At 37.2% G+C, this 22,779-nt stretch overlaps 1 protein-coding gene across 1 annotated transcript in view; it reads left to right on the top strand.

Moving 5' to 3' along the window:
* The window catches only part of IPO5 (importin 5), a 45,702-nt gene that overhangs the window by 17,210 nt on the left and 5,713 nt on the right, over nucleotides 1-22,779 (top strand). Inside the window, exons 10-21 of the mRNA XM_036893676.2 lie at nucleotides 513-619; nucleotides 12,219-12,343; nucleotides 12,435-12,524; nucleotides 12,614-12,787; nucleotides 14,912-15,130; nucleotides 16,165-16,248; nucleotides 17,642-17,774; nucleotides 17,862-17,983; nucleotides 19,287-19,383; nucleotides 20,555-20,727; nucleotides 21,677-21,788; nucleotides 21,876-21,931. Of these exons, the coding sequence (XP_036749571.2) occupies nucleotides 513-619; nucleotides 12,219-12,343; nucleotides 12,435-12,524; nucleotides 12,614-12,787; nucleotides 14,912-15,130; nucleotides 16,165-16,248; nucleotides 17,642-17,774; nucleotides 17,862-17,983; nucleotides 19,287-19,383; nucleotides 20,555-20,727; nucleotides 21,677-21,788; nucleotides 21,876-21,931 (1,492 nt within the window). The remainder of the gene's footprint in view (nucleotides 1-512; nucleotides 620-12,218; nucleotides 12,344-12,434; nucleotides 12,525-12,613; nucleotides 12,788-14,911; nucleotides 15,131-16,164; nucleotides 16,249-17,641; nucleotides 17,775-17,861; nucleotides 17,984-19,286; nucleotides 19,384-20,554; nucleotides 20,728-21,676; nucleotides 21,789-21,875; nucleotides 21,932-22,779) is intronic.

The following is a 22,779-nucleotide window of genomic DNA, read 5'->3' on the forward strand; positions in this document are numbered from 1 at the left end:
GTTAAAGCTTTTGGACATGACAGTCTTCAGTTTGAAGACAGCACAAAGGCATTTGAGCCCAGATCTCTTCACTGTATTGTGAAAACACTAGAATTGAGTTTCACCTTTGTTGTTTTTGACAATTCAGTTTGCACCCCTTTAAATATAAGTAAGCTCACAGCAAGGAGAAAATCCTAAACAGTCTCTGCACCCCTTTCACTTTTCTGTGTTCTGTCCATTGATAAATTTGAGGAATATATGGCCAGGAAATGAGACACACAGAGCTTGTAAACACTCTACTCATTATGTCTGAGTCTTCAAAAGTGTCAGAAGTTAAGTTTAGCCAGTGAGGGGTGTGAATGGAGAAAGAAAAAGAAAGATAAGTTACCCCAACACAACTTGACTAAGTACATTCAAAGTCTGCTTGAATTACTCTTTTCAGCCCTAGTTTAATACCACGTTTAGCAGTATGTTTGTGCAGTGCACTGTTGTGCATTTTGAATGTGTTGAATATATTCTTTTGTTGTGTGTAGCAATGCAGTGGCTGGTGAGAGTGCATTAGACCGAATGGCTTGTGGACTTGGTGGGAAGCTCGTTCTACCGATGATCAAGGAACACATTATGCAGATGCTTCAAAATGGTAAGCTGTGTCTCCTTCAGATGACAGAATAGTGGATGTGGCTTTCCAGGCCTTAAGTAACAAATACTTAGACTGTGTCTAAAAACTAATCTGACTTTTTATATTCTGTGAAACCTAATATTTATATTACACTGATAAAATTCTATTCAGTCATCTTTGGAACCCTTAACACTAAAGAATGTTTTTCCTCACTACTGCAAATATTCAATTCTCCCTCCCCTGAAGTGGCTTCAGTGTATAGGAAAAAGTTATAAATTCTGAGGAAAATTTAGATTTCACCCGATCCGGAAATAGCTAGATTTGAAATAAGAAATAAGATGTCTTAAATAAGTTATCATTATTAGAATGCTTATGAAACATTAGCATATTTGATTCATATCTTTTTTAATTGAAGTATCATTGATATACAATCTTAGGTTGGTTTCAAATGTACAATACAGTGGTTCAACAGTTACCCATATTCTCACCCCCTCTAGTGTGGTTACTATATATCAATGTAGAAAGATGTTACAGATTGATTCATAAAATCTTCATTCATTCAGTGTATCTAGTATATTCAGAAGAGAAGCTAATTCTGTATTTCTGTTATTTTCCTAACAAATATTTGGTCATTTGTTAGCCTTTGTACTTATAGTTTATAACAGTACCAAAAATTGTCATTGTATACATTTTATTTTTGTCTTTTTACTTACAGAGTTAATGTGCTTGATTTTTCTCAAATGCAGAAATGTATAAAAGTCTCTTAGATTCAGAGGGGCCACTAATAAGTTCGCTGAGACTTTTTTCTGACCTCATTTATGCATATATGCAGTTTTTTAAAAATGTGAATATGGCATATAGACACACCATACTTAATCTTAAGGTTTTGCCCACAGTATATCATATCACCACATAATGGCCTCCCTCATTTTTATAATAGCCATGTAGCATTCCACAATTCCCTATTAAATGTTAATAGTTTCAGTCGATTACAAATAATGCTAATGCATGCATCCATTTTGCTACAGAAATCCTGGCTTGTATGAATATTTCTGTATATATGGTACGTTAGAAGAGACAGACTAGAGGGTCAAATTATTGTTTTAGGATCTGATAGTCATAAAATGGAGTAATAATGGAATAGTAGTTTCGGATGAAAGTGAACCCTTAATGCTGTTTAAACAGTTGCTTCTTATCCTACTGTACCCTTAATGGTCCTAAAAAGGCGTGGTCCAAAACCATTATCCCTTTTTAATGATGTGATTTTATATCTGGGTCAGAAATAGTAGTTTCCCCCCTTTTTTACCACCTACATTTTTTTTTGGGGGGGGTTTCAATCATATTTTATTGTAATTTTGTAAGTAGTATTTCTATAATTTCTGGGTTGTAATAACCATCATTTTATTGGATAAATAATCTTCCATTTGCAACTGAATTTTTTTTTTTTTGGTTTTTTTTTTTTTTTTTTAATAATTATTTTTTATTGAAGGGTAGTTGATGCACAGTATTACATTACATTAGTTTCAAGTGTACAACACAGTGATAAAACATTTATATACATAATTCTAGGTTCCAGCTATCACCCTACCAAGCTGTTAACAATATCTTGACTATATTCCTTATGCTATACATTACATCCCGGTTACTTATTTATTTTACCATTGGAAGTCTGTCCCGTTTTTTTTGTTTTTTTTTTTTTTTGTGAGGGCATCTCTCATATTTATTGATCAAATGGTTCTTAACGACAATAAAATTCTGTATAGGGGAGTCAATGCTCAATGCACAATCATTAATCCACCCCAAGCCTAATTTTCGTCAGTCTCCAATCTTCTGAGGCATAACAAACAAGTTCTTACATGTAGAACAAATTCTTACACAATGAATAAGTTACATAGTGAACAGTACAAGGGCAGTCATCACAGAAACTTTCGGTTTTGCTCATGCATTATGAACTATAAACAGTTCAAATATGAATACTCATTTGGTTTTTATACTTGATTTATATGTGGATACCACATTTCTCTCTTTATTATTATTATTTTTAATAAGATGCTGAAGTGGTAGGTAGATACAAGATAAAGGTAGAAAACATAGTTTAGTGTTGGAAGAGAGCAAATGTAGATGATCAGGTGTGTGCCTGTAGACTATGTGTTAATCCAAGCTAGACCAGGGCAATAAAACATCCACGTATGCAGAAGATTTCTCTCAGAACAGGGGGGGTGAGGTTCTAAGCCTCACCTCTGTTGATCCCCAATTTCTCACCTGATGGCCCCCCTGCGACTGTGCCTGTCTTAGGTTGTTCCTCCCTTGAGGAATCTTACCCGTCGCTGGCTAACCAGTCATCTTCCGGGGCCATACAGGGAAATGTAAAGTTGGTAAGTGAGAGGGAAGCCTTATTGTTTGAAAAGGTTAGCTTTTTACTTCTTTGCATATTTATGCCCTGTAGGTTCTTTGCCCAGCATTTGTCTTGAGGTATCTTTACCACTTGGAAGAATTATGATACTCGGTAAATTTGATATGAGGCACGAATTCTATTTAAGGGTTGTAATTAGGAAGGAAGAAGAAAAGCTATAGAAGTAGCAGGCGGAAGAAAACATGGGAAGATTGATTATTTCTTTGACATATCTTCTTGTAGAGTAACTTCAGCATGTATAGGTTTTAAGCTACTACTTAAATTGCGCACACACATTAACATAATAGGAGTATAGTTACATAACCAAAGCATATCTGTAATTACCAGCCATCTCCAGTGAAACCAAGAAAACCAGTTAGGCACCTTAGGCATTTGTGAAAACTTATCTATGATATGGTGGATATTGTCCAACTGAACTTGAACAGTCTGAGAGAAATCAGACAAATTAAAACAACCCATTCCTGGGGAATGTTCACATCCCTTATGTTCTTTTAACAGTAAATAGTCTGTAGTTGTAAGATTTTGGAGCGCTACAGTTTGCACTTTTACTAATTCTTGGTTGAGTTCCAACAGTATAGATCCAGTCAAATTTGTTGTTTTACTGTATGCACAGGCCAGCTTAGATATCTCCTTCCTCATTCCCATGGCAAGTCCAGGAACTGGTGGGATGAGTGCATCTACAGCTGTAGCAGTGTGTGGATCTTTGTTGGGGTTTTTTGATGAGCATCTTCTGGCATGAGTCTTCCAGAGAATGCTGATGTTGGAAGTTCTCTTTCATATCGTATCTTAGTTCATTTTCAGGGTAGCCCAATTAGGCTTTGATCCTCTGTATAAACACAAACAGACCCTTTGCCTACACTTTTATATGCCCTTTATACCCTTGTGTAGAACTCGTTGGAGGTTACCACACAGGAACTGCCCTTTTTTTTTTTTTTTTTTTTGCTATCACTAATCTACACTTACATGACGAATATTATGTTTACTAGGCTCTCCCCTGTACCTGGTGTCCCCTATAAACCCCTTTACAGTCACTGTCCATCAGCATAGCAAAATGTTGTAGAATCACTACTTGCCTTCTCTGTGTTGTACAGCCCTCCCTTTTCTCCTACCCCCCCATGCATGTTAATCTTAATACCCCCCTACTTCTCCCCCCCTTATCCCTCCCTACCCACCCATCCTCCCCAGTCCCTTTCCCTTTGGTACCTGTTAGTCCATTCTTGAGTTCTGTGATTCTGCTGCTGTTTTGTTCCTTCAGTTTTTCCTTTGTTCTTATATTCCACAGATAAGTGAAATCATTTGGTATTTCTCTTTCTCCGCTTGGCTTGTTTCACTGAGCATAATACCCTCCAGCTCCATCCATGTTGCTGCAAATGATTGGATTTGCCCTTTTCTTATAGCTGAGTAGTATTCCATTGTGTATATGTACCACATCTTCTTTATCCATTCATCTATTGATGGACATTTAGGTTGCTTCCAATTCTTGGCTATTGTAAATAGTGCTGCGATAAACATAGGGGTGCATCTGTCTTTCTCAAACTTGATTGCTGCGTTCTTAGGGTAAATTCCTAGGAGTGGAATTCCTGGGTCAAATGGTAAGTCTGTTTTGAGCATTTTGATGTACCTCCATACTGCTTTCCACAATGGTTGAACTAACTTACATTCCCACCAGCAGTGTAGGAGGGTTCCCCTTTCTCCACAGCCTCGCCAACATTTGTTGTTGTTTGTCTTTTGGATGGCAGCCATCCTTACTGGTGTGAGGTGATACCTCATTGTAGTTTTAATTTGCATTTCTCTGATAATTAGCGATGTGGAGCATCTTTTCATGTGTCTGTTGGCCATCTGTATTTCTTTTTTGGAGAACTGTCTGTTCAGTTCCTCTGCCCATTTTTTAATTGGGTTATTTGTTTTTTGTTTGTTGAGGCGTGTGAGCTCTTTATATATTCTGGACGTCAAGCCTTTATCGGATGTGTCATTTTCAAATATATTCTCCCATACTGTAGGGATCCTTTTTGTTCTGTTGATGGTGTCTTTTGGTGTACAGAAGCTTTTCAGCTTAATATAGTCCCACTTACTCATTTTTGCTGTTGTTTTCCTTGCCCGGGGAGATATGTTCAAGAAGAGGTCACTCATGTTTATGTCTAAGAGGTTTTTGCCTATGTTTTCTTCCAAGAGTTTAATGGTTTCATGGCTTACATTCAGGTCTTTGATCCATTTTGAGTTTACTTTTGTATATGGGGTTAGACAATGGTCCAGTTTCATTCTCCTACATATAGCTGTCCAGTTTTGCCAGCACCACCTGTTGAAGAGACTGTCATTTCGCCATTGTATGTCCATGGCTCCTTTATCAAATATTCATTGACCATATATGTCTGGGTTAATGTCTGGATTCTCTAGTCTGTTCCATTGGTCTGTGGCTCTGCTCTTGTGCCAGTACCAAATTGTCTTGATTACTATGGCTTTATAGTAGAGCTTGACGTTGGGGAGTGAGATCCCCCCTACTTTATTCTTCTTTCTCAGGATTGCTTTGGCTATTCGGGGTCTTTGGTGTTTCCATATGAATTTTTGAATTATTTGTTCCAGTTCATTGAAGAATGTTGCTGGTAGTTTCATAGGGATTGCATCAAATCTGTATATTGCGTTGGGCAGGATGGCCATTTTGACGATATTAATTCTTCCTCTCCATGAGCATGGGATGAGTTTCCATCTGTTAGTGTCCCCTTTAATTTCTCTTAAGAGTGACTTGTAGTTTTCAGAGTATAAGTCTTTCACTTCTTTGGTTAGGTTTATTCCTAGGTATTTTATTTTTTTTGATGCAATTGTGAATGGAGTTGTTTTCCTGATTTCTCTTTCTGTTGGTTCATTGTTAGTATATAGGAAAGCCACAGATTTCTGTGTGTTGATTTTGTATCCTGCAACTTTGCTGTATTCCGATATCAGTTCTAGTAGTTTTGGGGTGGAGTCTTTAGGGTTTTTTATGTACAGTATCATGTCATCTGCAAATAGTGACAGTTTAACTTCTTCTTTACCAATCTGGATTCCTTGTATTTCTTTGTTTTGTCTGATTGCCATGGCTAGGACCTCCAGTACTATGTTAAATAACAGTGGGGAGAGTGGGCATCCCTGTCTTGTTCCCGATCTCAAAGGAAATGCTTTCAGCTTCTCGCTGTTCAATATAATGTTGGCTGTCGGTTTATCATAGATGGCCTTTATTATGTTGAGGTACTTGCCCTCTATTCCCATTTTGCTGAGAGTTTTTAACATGAATGGATGTTGAACTTTGTCAAATGCTTTTTCAGCATCTATGGAGATGATCATGTGGTTTTTGTCTTTCTTTTTGTTGATGTGGTGGATGATGTTGATGGAATTTCGAATGTTGTACCATCCTTGCATCCCTGGGATGAATCCCACTTGTTCATGGTGTATGATCCTTTTGATGTATTTTTGAATTCGGTTTGCTAATATTTTGTTGAGTATTTTTGCATCTACGTTCATCAGGGATATTGGTCTGTAGTTTTCTTTTTTGGTGGGGTCTTTGCCTGGTTTTGGTATTAGGGTGATGTTAGCTTCATAGAATGAGTTTGGGAGTATCCCCTCCTCCTCGATTTTTTGGAAAACTTTAAGGAGAATGGGTATTATGTCTTCCCTGTATGTCTGATAAAATTCTGAGGTAAATCCATCTGGCCCGGTGGTTTTGTTCTTTGGTAGTTTTTTGATTACCGCTTCAATTTCGTTGCTGGTAATTGGTCTGTTTAGATTTTCTGTTTCTTCGTGGGTCAATCTTGGAAGGTTGTATTTTTCTAGGAAGTTGTCCATTTCTCCTAGGTTTCCCAGCTTGTTAGCATATAGGTTTTCATAGTATTCTCCAATAATTCTTTGCATTTCCGTGGGGTCCGTCGTGATTTTTCCCTTCTCGTTTCTGATACTGTTGATTTGTGTTGACTCTCTTTTCTTCTTAATAAGTCTGGCTAGAGGCTTATCTATTTTGTTTATTTTCTCGAAGAACCAGCTCTTGGTTTCATTGATTTTTGCTATTGTTTTATTCTTCTCAATTTTATTTATTTCTTCTCTGATCTTTATTATGTCCCTCCTTCTGCTGACCTTAGGCCTCATGTGTTCTTCTTTTTCCAATTTCGATAATTGTGACATTAGCCCATTCATTTGGGATTGTTCTTCCTTTTTTAAATATGCTTGGATTGCTATATACTTTCCTCTTAAGACTGCTTTTGCTGTGTCCCACAGAAGTTGGGGCTTAGTGTTGTTGTTGTCATTTGTTTCCATATATTGCTGGATCTCCATTTTGATTTGGTCATTGATCCATTGATTATTTAGGAGCGTGTTGTTAAGCCTCCATGTGTTTGTGAACCTTTTTGCTTTCTTTGTACAGTTTATTTCTAGTTTTTTGCCTTGTGGTCTGAAAGGGTGGTTGGTAGGATTTCAATCTTTTGGAATTTACTGAGGCTCTTTTTGTGGCCTAGTATGTGGCCTATTCTGGAGAATGTTCCATGTGCACTTGAGAAGAATGTATATCCCGCTGCTTTTGGATGTAGAGTTCTATAGATGTCTATTAGGTCCATCTGCTCTACTGTGTTGTTCAGTGCTTCCGTGTCCTTACTTATTTTCTGCCCAGTGGATCTATCCTTTGGGGTGAGTGGTGTGTTGAAGTCTCCTAGAATGAATGCATTGCAGTCTATATCCCCCTTTAGTTCTGTTAATATTTGTTTCACATATGCTGGTGCTCCTGTGTTGGGTGCATATATATTTAGAATGGTTATATCCTCTTGTTTGACTGAGCCCTTTATCATTATGTAGTGTCCTTCTTTATCTCTTGTTACTTTCTTTGTTTTGAAGTCTATTTTGTCTGATATTAGTACTGCAACCCCTGCTTTCTTCTCACTGTTGTTTGCCTGAAATATGTTTTTCCATCCCTTGACTTTTAGTCTGTACATGTCTTTGGGTTTGAGGTGAGTTTCTTGTAAGCAGCATATAGATGTGTCTTGCTTTTTTATCCATTCTGTTACTCTGTGTCTTTTGATTGGCGCATTCAACCCATTAACATTTAGGGTGACTATTGAAAGATATGTACTTATTGCCATTGCAGGCTTTAAATTCGTGGTTACCAAAGGTTCAAGGTTAGCCTCTTTAGTATCTTACTGCCTAACTTAGCTCGCTTATTGAGCTGTTATATACACTGTCTGGAGATTCTTTTCTTCTCTCCCTTCTTGTTCCTCCTCCTCGATTCTTCATATGTTGGGTGTTTTGTGCTGTGTTCTTTCTAGGAGTGCTCCCATCTAGAGCAGTCCCTGTAAGATGTTCTGTAGAGGTGGTTTGTGGAAAGCAAATTCCCTCAGCTTTTGTTTGTCTGGGAATTGTTTAATCCCACCGTCATATTTGAATGATAGTCGTGCTGGATACAGTATCCTTGGTTCAAGGCCCTTCTGTTTCATTGTATTAAATATATCATGCCATTCTCTTCTGGCCTGTAGGGTTTCTGTTGAGAAGTCTGATGTTAGCCTGATGGGTTTCCCTTTATAGGTGACCTTTTTCTCTCTAGCTGCCTTTAACACTCTTTCCTTGTCCTTGATCTTTGCCATTTTAATTATTATGTGTCTTGGTGTTGTCCTTCTTGGATCTTTTCTGTTGGGGGTTCTGTGTATTTCCGTGGTCTGTTCGATTATTTCCTTCCCCAGTGTGGGGAAGTTTTCAGCAATTATTTCTTCTAAGATACTTTCCATCTCTTTTCCTCTCTCTTCTTCTTCTGGGACCCCTATAATACGGATATTGTTCCTTTTGGATTGGTCACACAGTTCTCTTAATATTGTTTCATTCCTGGAGATCCTTTTGTCTCTCTCTATGTCAGCTTCTATGCGTTCCTGTTCTCTGATTTCAATTCCATCAATGGCCTCTTGCATTCTATCCATTCTGCTTATAAACCCTTCCAGAGTTTGTTTCATTTCTGCGATCTCCTTTCTGGCATCTGTGATCTCCTTCCGGACTTCATCCCATTTCTCTTGCGTATTTCTCTGCATCTCTGTCAGCATGTTTATGATTCGTATTTTGAATTCTTTTTCAGGAAGACTGGTTAGGTCTGTCTCCTTCTCTGGTGTTGTCTCTGTGATCTTTGTCGGCCTGTAGCTTTGCCTTTTCATGGTGATAGGAATAGTCTGCAGAGCTGGGATGAGTGACAGCTGGAAGGACTTCCTTTCTTGTTGGTTTGTGGCCCTCCTCTCTGGGAGAACAGCGACCTCTATTGGCTTGTGCTGCGCAGCTGCGGCAGACAGGGTTTCTGCTTCCTGCCCGGTTGCTATGGAGTTAATCTCCGCTGTTGCTGTGGGCGTGGCCTGGCTCGGGCCGCTGCTCCAAAATGGTGGAGTCGCGTTGGAGCAGGAGCTGCTGGGAGGCTATTTATCTCCGTAAGGGGCCTCCCTGCTCCCTGCAGCCCAGGGGTTAGGGTGCCCAGAGATCCCCGGATTCCCTACCTCTGGATTAAGTGATCCGCCCTGTCCCTTTAAGACTTCCAAAAAGCACCCGCCAAAACAAAACAACGACCACCAAAAAAAAAAAAGAAAAAAATTTTTAAATTAAAAAAAAAAAAAGGTGGTCGCTCATTTTTCTTTATTCTCCAGTGCCAGCCTCAGGCCTCTGCTCACCGGTCTTGCTGCCCTGTTTCCCTAGTATTGGGGTCCCTATCCCTTTAAGACTTCCAAAAAGCGCTCGCCAAAACAAAACAGCAAAACAAAAAAAAAAAAAATGGTCGCGCGCATTTCTTATGTCCTCCGGCGCCTGGCCTCCAGTGCCCGCTCACTGTTCTTGCTGCCCTGTTTTCCTAGTATCGAGCGCCCTGCACTCTGTCCCGGATGGCTGGGGCTGGGTGTTCAGCAGTCCTGGGCTCCGTCTCCCTTCCGCTCTGCCTGCTCTTCTCCCGCCGGGAGCTGGGGGGATGGGCGCTCGGCTCCCGTGGGGCCGGGGCTTGTATCTCACCCCCTTTGCGAGGCGCTGGGTTCTCTCAGGTGCGGATGTGGTCTGGATATTGTCCTGTGTCCTCTGGTCTTTATTCTAGGAAGGGTTGTCTTTGTTATATTTTCATAGATATATGTTGTTTTGGGAGGAGATTACCGCTGCTCTACTCACGCCACCATCTTCCGCCCCTCTGCCACCACCTACATTTTTTAGGATTTTTTTCCCAAAGGGGTAGAAATAGAATCACAGATGGCTCAGGTTTTAAGAGCGGTTAGAAGGAAGCTAGCTTTTCCATATTTAAGGTGAAGAGAGTGAAGCCCAGAGATATTAAAGGATTACCAAGGTCAACCAGCTTTGGGTTTTTCTTCATTGATTCACACTACTCTTCAAATAGATTAGTTGTGGATCTGATTGTGATTTGTAAATATTTTTAAGTTCCTGCCACAACTTACTAGCTGGATACAGAAGGCTTTATATATTTGGCAGTGAACTCCTGGTAAGACTTGTTGTAGCTTAATGTGTGACTGCAAGCAAGTCTTCTGTACCTTGATTTCCTCATCTGTAAAATAGGGAAATGATGCTTGCCTCACACCCAGGACTGAGGTTGGATCCAAAGATGTGTTTAATATATGTGAAAAGTACTTTAATTAACAATGGCAAACAATACATATTTCCTAGTAACTTAACACATGTTCCACTTGATTTTTTTAAATGGTCATATTATTTTACTTTAAATAACAGCAAAATTCAAAGGAGAAAATTTCCAAATCCTCATACCATACCATCATCACCTTCTGCCAAACATATTTCTAGGAACTCTGCCTGTTGGGAATATATGAGGCATATCTTTTTTTATTTTTCTTAACCAAATACGGACATCTTTCTATAATTACTGCATTTCTTAAAGTTACTAAGTTCATTTTCAAATATAACTGATTTATTGGTTTCCTAGGATTAGCATTCCTCAGTTGAGATATTATGGCTAAATGATATAAATAATAATTGTTTTAATACTTAACATCAACATTAAGAATTTTTCAGAAATTATGGTAGAATTAGTTACAGTTCAGTTCGTCTTTGCATGGGTTTTGGTCTCTCCAAAGTGAAAAATTAAATCTGATACAATTTCGGACTTCTCTACTAATGGGTTTACACCAGCAGTTCTTAAGCTTTCTGTTCTCAGGACCCCTTTATACTCTTAAAAATTACTGATGCCACATTAGTGCTTTTGTTATGTGGTTTCTATCAATGTTTACTTAGAAATTAAGACATTTTAAAATACTCATTTAAAAATAATGCTAAAAAATTCGTTACACATTTACACAGAAAACATTTGTCATAAAGAATGCCTTTTCCAAAACAAAAAAAAATTAGAAAAATGTCTTTTTACATTTTTATAATCATCTTTTAACTATGTTTGCTGAATTCTTCTATCTGCTTCTGCATTCAGTCTCTTGGGATTTCACACATAATGTAATTCTGGAATACTCCACTCACTATTCCCTCAAAATGAGAGTAAAAGAGTAATATTATTATTAAAATAGTTTTGACCTCCTAGACACCTGAAAGAATCTCAAGGAATTCTATGTATTTATGTACATCTTCTTTTGTTCCACAAGAATTTGAAGTAGCTTAAAGGGAATAATAGTATAGAACATAAAAATATTTGGAAATGAGAGTTGAGGAAATTATATGTTAGACTGGGATAGAGGTTCAGTAAGATAAATACTGCTTAGCTAGTGTTCTATTAGTCAAAAAGCAAATAGCCGTTAATACTAGAATAGAAGTAGGGTTCATCCATATTCATTTACCATATTATTAAGTAAAAGTTCTTTAAAAGCAGTGTCTTTTCTCCTTGGCTTTTTTTCTTTTTAAAGAAATGTGACCATGGAAATAAGTGAATCTATATTCAATTAACTGCAGTGTGTGACAAAGAAAATCCAGATATTTGTTGCTTATGGTAAATCTTAGGGAAGTCTCAAATAGTTGATATAAATATTGATAAGCCCTTTGCTTCCATATTGCCTTTTAATTTTTGGAATAAAAATGCTCTGTGACATAACCACTATAAAATGAAAATAGTCCAGTTGGGCACTTTTTTGTCCATTTTTCTAGTTAGTAAATACATAAAAATATTTTGGTATCTTTCAGATATTTCCAAATACATTTCAAAAAAAGGAGAACCCTTTTCTGTACTTTAACTGTCCACATAACATATTTGTATTACCTAATTGCTATTCTTTTCTGTAGCTGACTGGAAATATCGGCATGCAGGGTTAATGGCCTTATCTGCCATTGGGGAAGGATGCCACCAGCAAATGGAAGGAATTCTAAATGAGATAGTAAATTTTGTTTTGCTTTTTCTTCAGGATTCTGTAAGTACCAGTAAATATTTGATTCATAGTTATTATTATAGTTTTACATGGGAACCCATTGCCTTTACTAATACAAAGGAACATATTCCAGCATCCAAGAGTAAGGTATGCAGCCTGTAATGCTGTGGGACAAATGGCTACAGATTTTGCACCTGGTTTCCAAAAGAAATTCCATGAGAAGGTAAGTAATAAGTCCTCAGAACACTCAAATCAAGCTCAAAAAGAGGGGTGGCATTTTATACAGTGTGCTGCTCTGGTTCCGTCTCACAGGTGATTGCAGCGTTGCTGCAGACCATGGAAGACCAAGGAAACCAACGGGTGCAGGCCCATGCGGCTGCCGCGCTCATTAACTTCACTGAGGACTGCCCCAAGTCACTGCTTATTCCATACTTAGAAAATTTGGTGAAACATCTGCATTCCATCATGGTACTTAAACTTCAAGAGGTAGGCTTCAAATTTTTTAAGCTCCCTATTTAGAGATTAATTTAGGTTAATTTGATTGGTAAGACCTGGGGAAGGAGGTACTCTTCAGCATGGCTATAAAGAGTGGGAAGTTATAAGGACAGGCTATTGTGAACAGAGTAACTCAGGCTTGACCAGAAAATAGGCTAGTACTGGACCTGGGAGAGATAATGGCCCAGCATTAGTTAGGTGAAATCATTATATGAATTGCCTCAAAAACAAGACGTAGATTTTAAAACTCTTGAGTTAGGTAAATCTGGGAGAACTATTTTATGTTCTCAACTGCTGCGAGAAATGATAATGTGATTATAGAAAATTAATATGGTAGCATTGTGAGGCATAAACAAAGGGAGAAGATTTAAGTAAAGATAATCATACGGTCATTGTTCAGCGAACATGGATTGTAACAGTGGAATCTGGGGGGGCAAAAAGTGATTCTAAAAGACAATTTTCAGGAAGCATTAACAGTTTCTTTCTGCCAATTGGATTTAAAAAGGTGAAAAAGTGAAGTAAAAAGGCATTCTAACCTGGGTGATAGAAAAAGAGATGTGACAGAGTATCCTTTGGCCTTAAATATGTTGGACTTTTAAAATAAGGCTTGGCTATCTAAATAGAAGAAGTTTACAATTATAGCTTAAGTAAAAGATGAAACCTAAAAACGGTTTATTGAATGATTTCAGTTCAGCAGTGTGTGAGAGAGATTCAGGTAAGAAAAGCAAAGACTGAGGCCTAGTTGTCAAATACAGTGAAAATAAATGACTGCTACAAAAATGAAATGAATAAAAAGAACATACAAAATAAAAGCCTTTTTTTTGCTATTATGTTCAGCAGTCATAAAGTTACTGCCAAATTGCTAAGAAGGTTTCTCACTCTCTTGTGTTTTAGTTTTAGAAAGTTCTAGTACTTTAAGTCATTGTGAACCACTGGGAAAAAGACAAGATACAATGACTCTGAAAGCAAAGAAAGGGGTTTAACAGGAAGGATGGGTATTCAGTGTCAGATGACAGCCAACTGAGAACATGGTAAAGGGACATAAGTATATCTGAAGGCAGAAAGAGGTATACCCAAGTTGATGGCAGATCTTTTTGTTGGTTAAATCAGAAATAGATGGATCAAGTGTGACTTTACAAGTAGGTTTGTGTAGAGGGCTGCGGTATGAACATCTCCGTATTGCCCTCCCCTTCCCCAAGAGGGGCAATGTGTGAAATCTTTAAAAACTGAAAGAACAAGTTGGCCAAGATGGGATGAGGAGAGGAGGATTGAGTATGTGAGCAAGAATTGCACAGAGAGAGGGTATCTGGGGAGGAATGACATTCCTCTGAGATGAGAGACAGGTCCAAACATTAAACATAGAGCAGATGCAGAAGAAAAAGGAAGTCGGTTAACCTCTTAAAGGTGTGGTGGAAGTCAAAATACAAAGTGAAGAGCCTTGCCAAGAGTGGTAGTTGGTGAGGGAATGAAAATCTGGAACAGTTACTGCGTCGACTATCCATAGGAATCCTCAAGGAATTGTAAGGTAATACTGCCAGGGGACAGTGTAGTCCAGCTGCAAATAACCAGTGAGTTTTTGTTACTAGCCACAGCAGAGAATACTATAGTTCTTTGCTGCAGGACAAAGGTGATCTCATCTGTTTCTCCAAGATGGTAAAACAGGTGCGAGAGGCACCAGTGGTATTGTTAGTGGGGAAGTCAGTGGTATCTCCTGCAGAGAGTCCTATTAAAAGACAAAGAAATAGACCTTAAAGGGAATTTTCTCCACAACATGGTAGGACAGCACAAAATATTTAGGAAGTAGTGGGGATAATGGAGAAAAAATGATTAAGGACAGGCGTTAAGCTTGATGGATACAGAAACTTTTAAGAAGTCAAATCTGTGCTCAAGAACTAGCTGTGCTTTGCGATAAAGCAAAAACAAGGAGCACTTCCTTAACAAGAGAGAAGAGATCCACATAAATAGTTCATTTGCTCCAAAATCCAGTATCCACTCTGGCTGCTGGAGGGTGAGCTCAGCTTACTGTTTGATAAAAAAAGTACTCAAGAACTTGAAGGGAGTATTTCCTCAGTGTCTCATTTATGTGATTTATTGTGTGTGTCTTCCTTCTCCTAGTTGATTCAGAAAGGCACCAAGTTAGTTTTGGAACAAGTTGTGACATCTATTGCATCAGTTGCAGATACTGCAGAGGAAAAATTTGTCCCCTACTATGATTTATTTATGCCATCACTAAAGCACATTGTTGAGAATGCAGTTCAAAAGGAACTCAGACTTCTCAGAGGAAAAACTATTGAGTGCATCAGCCTCATTGGTCTGGCTGTTGGGAAGGAAAAAGTAAGTGATTTATAGCATGTCGAGTTTACTATGTGTAATTTGAAGATTTAGAGGGTATTTTCCTTCTGGTAAGTGGTATTATCCTCTTAACTCCCACTCCTATTTTATATATAAATAAATTGTTGCCTTCCGTTTTTCATCATTAATGTTAAGGTTTCTTCTTAATTCAGTTATGCTCTTGAAACCTCTCCCTTTCCCTGCCACACATAGCAGTCTATTCCCTGGGAGGCATGTGGAGTTCAAGGTCCATATGTTTAGTTTCACTCATTTAAATGTGCTTGGACACATTCCATTTGCTCTCCTGTTCATCCAAAATGCATCAAGTGTCCTAAAACAAACCTATATGCATATAGCTCTTCAAAAAATAATTAGCAAAGACCATTAGCTAGTGTTTTTCTTCCCAGCCAATATCTCAGCATTGTCAGAACTAATTCAAAGGATGTTCCTCTATCATCAACCTTTCACATTCTGCTTCTCAGAACTATCAACATAGCACCTCTCTGGTCTCCAAAACCAGCATCAGTATTAACTTATAACTTGTTTTCTGTGAGACACTGAGAACCTAACCAGTAAAACCTTTTTATGTTCCATACTCTTTGTATCTGGTTTTCAAACTCCTTTAAACACTGTCTGTTTATACAGTGAAGATTGCCACAACTACACAGGATTAAATGAAAATCATATAGCTCTATGCAGCAACCCAAAATTTTTGTTCTGGATTTAGGATTATCTTTTTATTGCTAGAAATGCATAAGCCATAGACCAAAACTTGATACTATGAGAAATATCTTTATACTGCAGTTCACTTTGACCTTTACTGGAAAATACATTTTTCTAGATAAAGCACTAGTCCATTGTAACATAGATGAAATTTTTCAATATAATAATTTTATCTAAGGGGTTATGACTTGGAAATGTAATAGATTTTTTTGGAAAGTTTTGTTATTACATGAGACAAGTGGGTAATAATAAGTACCTCTCTGATCTGATACACACAAGTAATGCTGATTTTCATTTTCCCAAATTTTCTTTAGTTCATGCAAGATGCATCCGAAGTGATGCAGCTGTTGCTGAAGACCCAGACAGACTTCAGTGATATGGAAGATGATGACCCTCAGGTAACACAGCCTTCACACACTCACCTAGGTGCACTAAGGAGTCCTGGATAGCACAAGGTTAAATGTACAAAGAAAAAGAAATTGAGTAATAGGTTTCTTGAGGTACCAGCCCCTGATTTCAGAGACATCTTTGCTGGTTTTTCTTCTACTTCTCGTGCTATTTTTTCTCAGCCTAGCCTATTGTAGCTGCTCCCCCTCCTCTGACTTTCTCAGGCTTTTGGTGCTTCTGCAGGTTCTGACCTAGGCCCTCTTACCTCCTCAGTCCCCTTGAGCAGAGTCTTCCTTGGTCGTGGCTACAGTTTTCCTCTGCACGCTTTTGACTTCCAGATGTTTCTCTGAATTCAAAGTTCATTTACCCAGCCTCTTACTGGACATCCCCATTTGGGTGTCTACTGTCCCTTTGAATGCCAGAATGACTTATCTCTCTGTCAGAAGAAAAATGCAAAAGCCCCACAATGTTAGAACATGCCGTGCTCTCCTCTCTGCCTGTGAACATTCCTTTAACTTAGAAAGAACCTGGCTAATTCATGTTCATGTTTCACATCCAGTATAAGTCTCAGTGGACACTTAAGTCACTGTGTTGTAATAACATTGTAAGTGTCATAATTATTATGGTATCTACATGCCTAACATATAACAGGTAGTCAATAAATTATTGTTGAATTAAACTTGCCTTTACACAGCCACACTATAATTGTTTCCCATACACTTAAAATTGGGTTTTTTGGTTTTAATTATAAGTGAGGAGTCTGTGTGTTTATGCACGCGCATAGCGCACATGAGATATACAAATATATAGATATTGGGGAATAAAAATCACTTTATGCCTTTCAGGGATGATGAATTAAAACCAGATTCTCTGTAGGTAATTTGCAGGTGGTTAAGTCTGTGTAAACACAGTAGTAGTAGGTGTCTTAAATATACCCAGCCACTTACACAAAACCAGAACAGCTAAGAAGGGATGTTTTGTTTCTTGGGTGTTAATAAATGTTAATGAATGGAAATGCTAGGCAGTAGGGATAAAATGTCAAAGGCAGTATGTTCCTTGCCTTCAAGAAAATTAGTGCCTAGGTGTTGATACGATTAAATGGGTTGTACTTAGGTGATTCAGATGCTATTAGAGAAAACTATATTGTTTCTTTAACGTAGGAAGAAAGACATGGTTGTCGTCTTTTTTATTTGCCTCACCTGCTGTCTATCCCCATGTTCACTGATTTTGTTGCTGTTCCTGGATTTTTAAAGTATGTAAACTTAGAAAGTACACTTAACTGCTTAAAGAGCCATGCACATAAAATTAAACATTGTTTCTATGAAATAGGGAAATGGCTTTCGTTATGATATCTTATTTACACATTGTTTTAAAATCAGTTTTAATTTAAGTGTTTTCCCCCAGATCTCTTACATGATCTCAGCATGGGCCAGAATGTGCAAAATCCTTGGAAAAGAATTTCAGCAGTACCTTCCAGTGGTTATGGGGCCTTTAATGAAGACAGCTTCAATTAAGCCTGAAGTAGCCCTTTTGGATAGTAAGTGTCCTCATGAAGACATAGCAATTGTAAAATTTCTTTCTCTCTTTTATTTTTAACATGAATTTGTTTCCTTCCCTGTTACAGCTCAAGACATGGAGAATATGAGTGATGATGATGGCTGGGAATTTGTGAATCTTGGAGATCAGCAAAGTTTTGGTATTAAAACTGCTGGACTAGAAGAAAAATCAACTGCTTGTCAGATGCTGGTAAGCAGTTGTCATATTTACTAAATTTTTTACAGCGTCTCCTAATAGATTTATACACCTTTCACAGGAGTGCTTTTCATAGACGCTAAAGAAATTATTTTGGAAAACAGGAATATATTCTTAAAATGTAGAAACCTTTTGACCAAACATTTCCATTTCTGGGTTTCCTTCCTAAAGAAATCATGTAGATAAAACCTTTCATTGTCAGTGCTGTTACTGATAACAACAATGACAAAAATGAACAGCCTAAATGCCTGTTTAGGAAGATAGCTATACTCTGTACATAGTGCTACAAAGCTATGTGAGGGCAAGGATTTTTGTCTGTTTTGTGCTTAGTGTATAGTAGTTGGCCAGAAAATATTTTTTTGAATGTATGAACATTCTCAATATTAAAAATGAAACTGGCATGTTTTCAGTTGTATAAAAATAATAATAAACATGGTAGGAACATCAAAATTTAATGTTTACAGTGATAAACTCTTATGTTATTATGGGGTCTGTAAGTTCTCTTGAGTTCTTTTTTCCTTAGTGAGCACATATTATAGACAAGGATAATATTTCTTTTTCTTTAAGATAGAATTAAGAGATGATATACTACAAATTTAGCAGTTGAATAACCTTAGTAAAAGTTAATAGCTTAGATTTTATTTTGTATTAATAAAGCACTGTTGTGTTCTCTAATTCATTTGGACCTGTATTTCTTGAACTTAACCAGTACTTACTGCCTATAATTTATAAACATTTGGATATTCATGTTATCTTTTTCACTCTCAGTTGGAGAGCAAATGTCACATCTTCGAACAAAATTATCAAACCTTTTAATGTAGTGGAGTAGACTAAAGAAACAGTTATTTTTAAAACAGCACTGTTTTTCTGTTAAATGAGTTTTTGAAAAATACAAAATAACAGCCTTTTTGCTACAGATTTACAAAGTAAGTAATACTCTACAATTAAGTTCTGGAGATTTTTTGTCTTTTTAAATTATTTTTCCATAAATGATATGTTTTTGAAGTTTTTCTTAGAGTGCTGAAACTTGCTAAGTGTTCACACACATAAGAAATAAAAATAGGGAGTATTCCAGCCTTTGAATGGCAGTATATATACTACAGTCTTTTCATGGCTCTTTACCATTTTACAGTTCTTTCTAATTAGAATATTAATTTGATAGTCCTGCATGCAACTTTAAGTGTAGTTCTAGTAGAATATAGCATTCTGTGTGGTCCTTAAGATTTTGCTGTTTGTTTATAAATAAACCTAAAAACTAACACAGATCTTGATTTTTTTTCTAATTCTTCGGTTTCAGGTTTGCTATGCTAAAGAGCTAAAGGAAGGCTTTGTGGAATATACAGAACAAGTTGTCAAATTGATGGTCCCTCTACTGAAATTTTATTTTCACGATGATATCCTATAATTTTGGAATGCAAACCATTTCTAGATTTAAACTGTAGCTTGTTCAAGTATTAGACTTGATGTAACTGAAATGTACATCACCATCGTTTGTGTTTGCACTAAGTATAATTTCAGGTTAAAAACTTGATCCTTTGCATATACTTCTACTTCTGTTCACTTGAGCCAGAAGCATGAAAAAGAAAATGTTACCTATCTTCTAGTTGAGTTTTCTATGGACCCACTGAAGGATTTTTAAGGATTAATCCTTTATTGGCAAATGTTTGTGGTTGTACATAATTGCTTCTTTTGCAAATGTATTTTGATAATGTTAAAAAAGTCAGATGTTCCTTGATAAACACCCGCTGCTAATTAACTTTCTGTAACACAGAATCCTACATTTCAAATGTGACTAGCACCTTTGGGGAGAAACACCTCTTGGTAAATCTGCGTGTTATCAACATAATGATAGTAGGAATTTGTATAGGTACATTTTTGTGCCTTTACACACATACAATTCCAAAGATGGGTAAAAAAAAAAAGGACAGTTCCAAAGGAGTGGTAGAGCCCAGATCTGACCCCAGAGCCCCTTTGTTGTAGCTGAGTGTCCTGTGTGGCCTCCTCTACAGAAGACAGCTTTTGCCAGCAAAAACTTAACATGATGACGAAGCAGAATTGTTTTTAATATGAAGTCTCATTGACCCTATTTTGCAAATGATACTAGATAGGGAGAGGCAGCTTAATCTTCATTGAAAACTGAAGACTGGTACTAGAAGAGGTCCTCGGTCACTTTCCCTCGGAGTCATAGCTGCAGCTGCATTTATTGGAAACATTGCCTAAAGTTTTGAGAGATCTGTACATCTTGAGACATCCTCTTAAGGCCCCAAGTCTGTTCCCAGCCATTTTTATGGTTTGGTGTTCCATTTGAGATTCATTCCTCCTACCTTACAGGTGACAGAAAAGGTAAGAGGTAAGTCTTACAAGCAAGGAGACTTCTATTTTTATACATACGTTATATTTAACACTAGCTCTTGGATAGCAGTCTCTGATAAACAAGTTGTCTAGGCACTCCCATGAACTCAGCATTTTAACATTTAAATAAGCGAAGTGAGAGAATAGTCTTTGACGGTGGTAATTACACTAACATATAACAGGATAATAATGACATTTCCTTAACAATAAAATGTGTTCGAGTGGCAGCAGCTGAATCTATGCCTCTTCTCCTGGAATGTGCGAGAGTTCGTGGTCCTGAGTATCTCACACAGATGTGGCATTTTATGTGTGATGCTCTAATCAAGGCCATTGGCACAGAACCAGATTCAGATGTCCTGTCAGAAATAATGCATTCTTTTGCAAAGGTAAATGTGTATGAGGTTGTGTGTTCATTTATTATTAGTCTTACTAAATTGTGGGGATGGAAGGAGTTGTGTACTATAGTTTGATTTTTTTTTTTTAACTGAGAATGTTCCATTTTTTATTTTAACATTTTGGTGTTGTGATTCTTTTTGTTTTAAGAATAGCTACACTTGCATTCTGGTCTTGATTAGTTTACACCATCATTTACTTAAATCCAGCTACAGAAACTTGGATATCATTTCCAGCTCGCATCTGTCTACTTTATCTCATATTCTGTTCCTAAATTCCTCTGTTTTTTTCCTATTGCCCTAAGTCGTCTCTTTGCTGTGAAATCACCTCACTTGGTCTACTTCAGAAGTTCTCTCTTCTTCTTACCTCCCAGTGTGTTTTCCTTTTCTCAAGCATTAACTGCTCCTTATTTGAGTCACTCCCCATGTTCTTGTTCACTCCTTTGGTTCACAGCTCCACAGTTTGATTTAAAAGTTATCTTTATTTGTCCCCATTTGCACCCCTGCAGTTGAGATTTTCTTCTGTTTCTTTTCCCAAAGAATGCACGCTTCTGGGCCTTTGCCCATATCATTCCTTCCGCCCATAATACCCTTCCAGGGCAAACTTACCCTTCCTCCAATGCTATCTTTGTATAAAGGATGTATATAGGAGTTAATCTGATTTGAAGCTGGTTGGTCTATTCATCTATGAGTCCTTAGGACCTAGCATAAATGCTTGCCATGCTTAGGACATGTTTAAATTTAAAATATTTTTTAAATCTTCTCTTTAACTCATTGTAACAAATACAAACCAGGCATATCTACTCAATCATTAATCTTCCAGAGTACCGAGTTATGTCAATTTTTCTCAGTGCTTTCATGTGATTCTTAATGGAGTTCAAATTCTGACTCTTAAAAGCCCTTACATCTTATGTTTTGGTTTCTTTCCTCAACCTAATTTTAGTGCATTGAAGTGATGGGAGATGGATGCTTTAATAATGAACACTTTGAAGAATTAGGAGGTATATTGAAAGCTAAACTCGAAGAACATTTTAAAAATCAAGAATTGCGACAAGGTAAGTTTTTCATGTGTTTATTTCTGAATGTAATCCTTGATCATTTTGGTGACAATTTAAAAAGACATTTATTTGGGTGTGTTTTAGTTAAAAGACAAGATGAAGACTATGATGAACAAGTGGAAGAGTCACTACAAGATGAGGTAAATTATTCCCTTCAGAACTTAATCTACATGACTGTTTGCATCTAGAAGATTTTTAAATGCTTAAGTTTCTATCATCCTGACTTACCATTCTGATGTAATGACAGTAGTCATTAACAAAAGAATCTAATGTATATTTCATTTATTAATTTAGAGAATAACTAATTTGAAATTAGCTGATCTGTGTTTTGGATGCTGTGTGTGCGTTTTGTTATAATACCTCACACTCAAAAGCACTGGAGTTCACTCTGTTTACTTCTACATACTCCTCACAACAGCTGTTTGTATTTAGTTGTGCTTTCACCATTTTAAAGATGAGTGGACTCCAACTCAGATGTTAAAGGATCACTTAAAGTCACACCCTGTTCACAGTCTAGGACTTCAATTCAGATCTTTCTGTAACATGAACTGTATTTCTAACAGCCCACAGAGTAATGCAAATCTCCTTATAAATAATTTATATGGAGCAGTTGATATAATTCTTCTTCACCTTATTGCTTAGTTCTCTTCTCAAACCACTTGACACCATCAAACATACTTCAACAGTGTATTTAGAATCCAGAATATGTCCAGAATATCCTTGTGGACCAGTGCTAACACTTGCAGGTCACCCCAGCTCTCTGCAGGGTGCTCACATGCTGACACAAATTGCTCACAGGGATGAGATGATGTAACTGAACCCCTATCTCCTCACCATTCCACTCCAAAATTAGAAATACTCTCACAGAAAATAAAAAATAATAATGAAATAAAAACTTGTTTGTTTAAGAACTTTGAATTTTGGTGTAATTTTCAGCCATATATTTTTTATTTGAAGAAAACTCTACAATCAATGTAATATTTGCCAC

The sequence above is a fragment of the Manis pentadactyla genome, chromosome 17 (assembly GCF_030020395.1).
Source record: "Manis pentadactyla isolate mManPen7 chromosome 17, mManPen7.hap1, whole genome shotgun sequence".
In the NCBI taxonomy this organism is placed as follows: Eukaryota; Metazoa; Chordata; class Mammalia; order Pholidota; family Manidae; genus Manis; species Manis pentadactyla.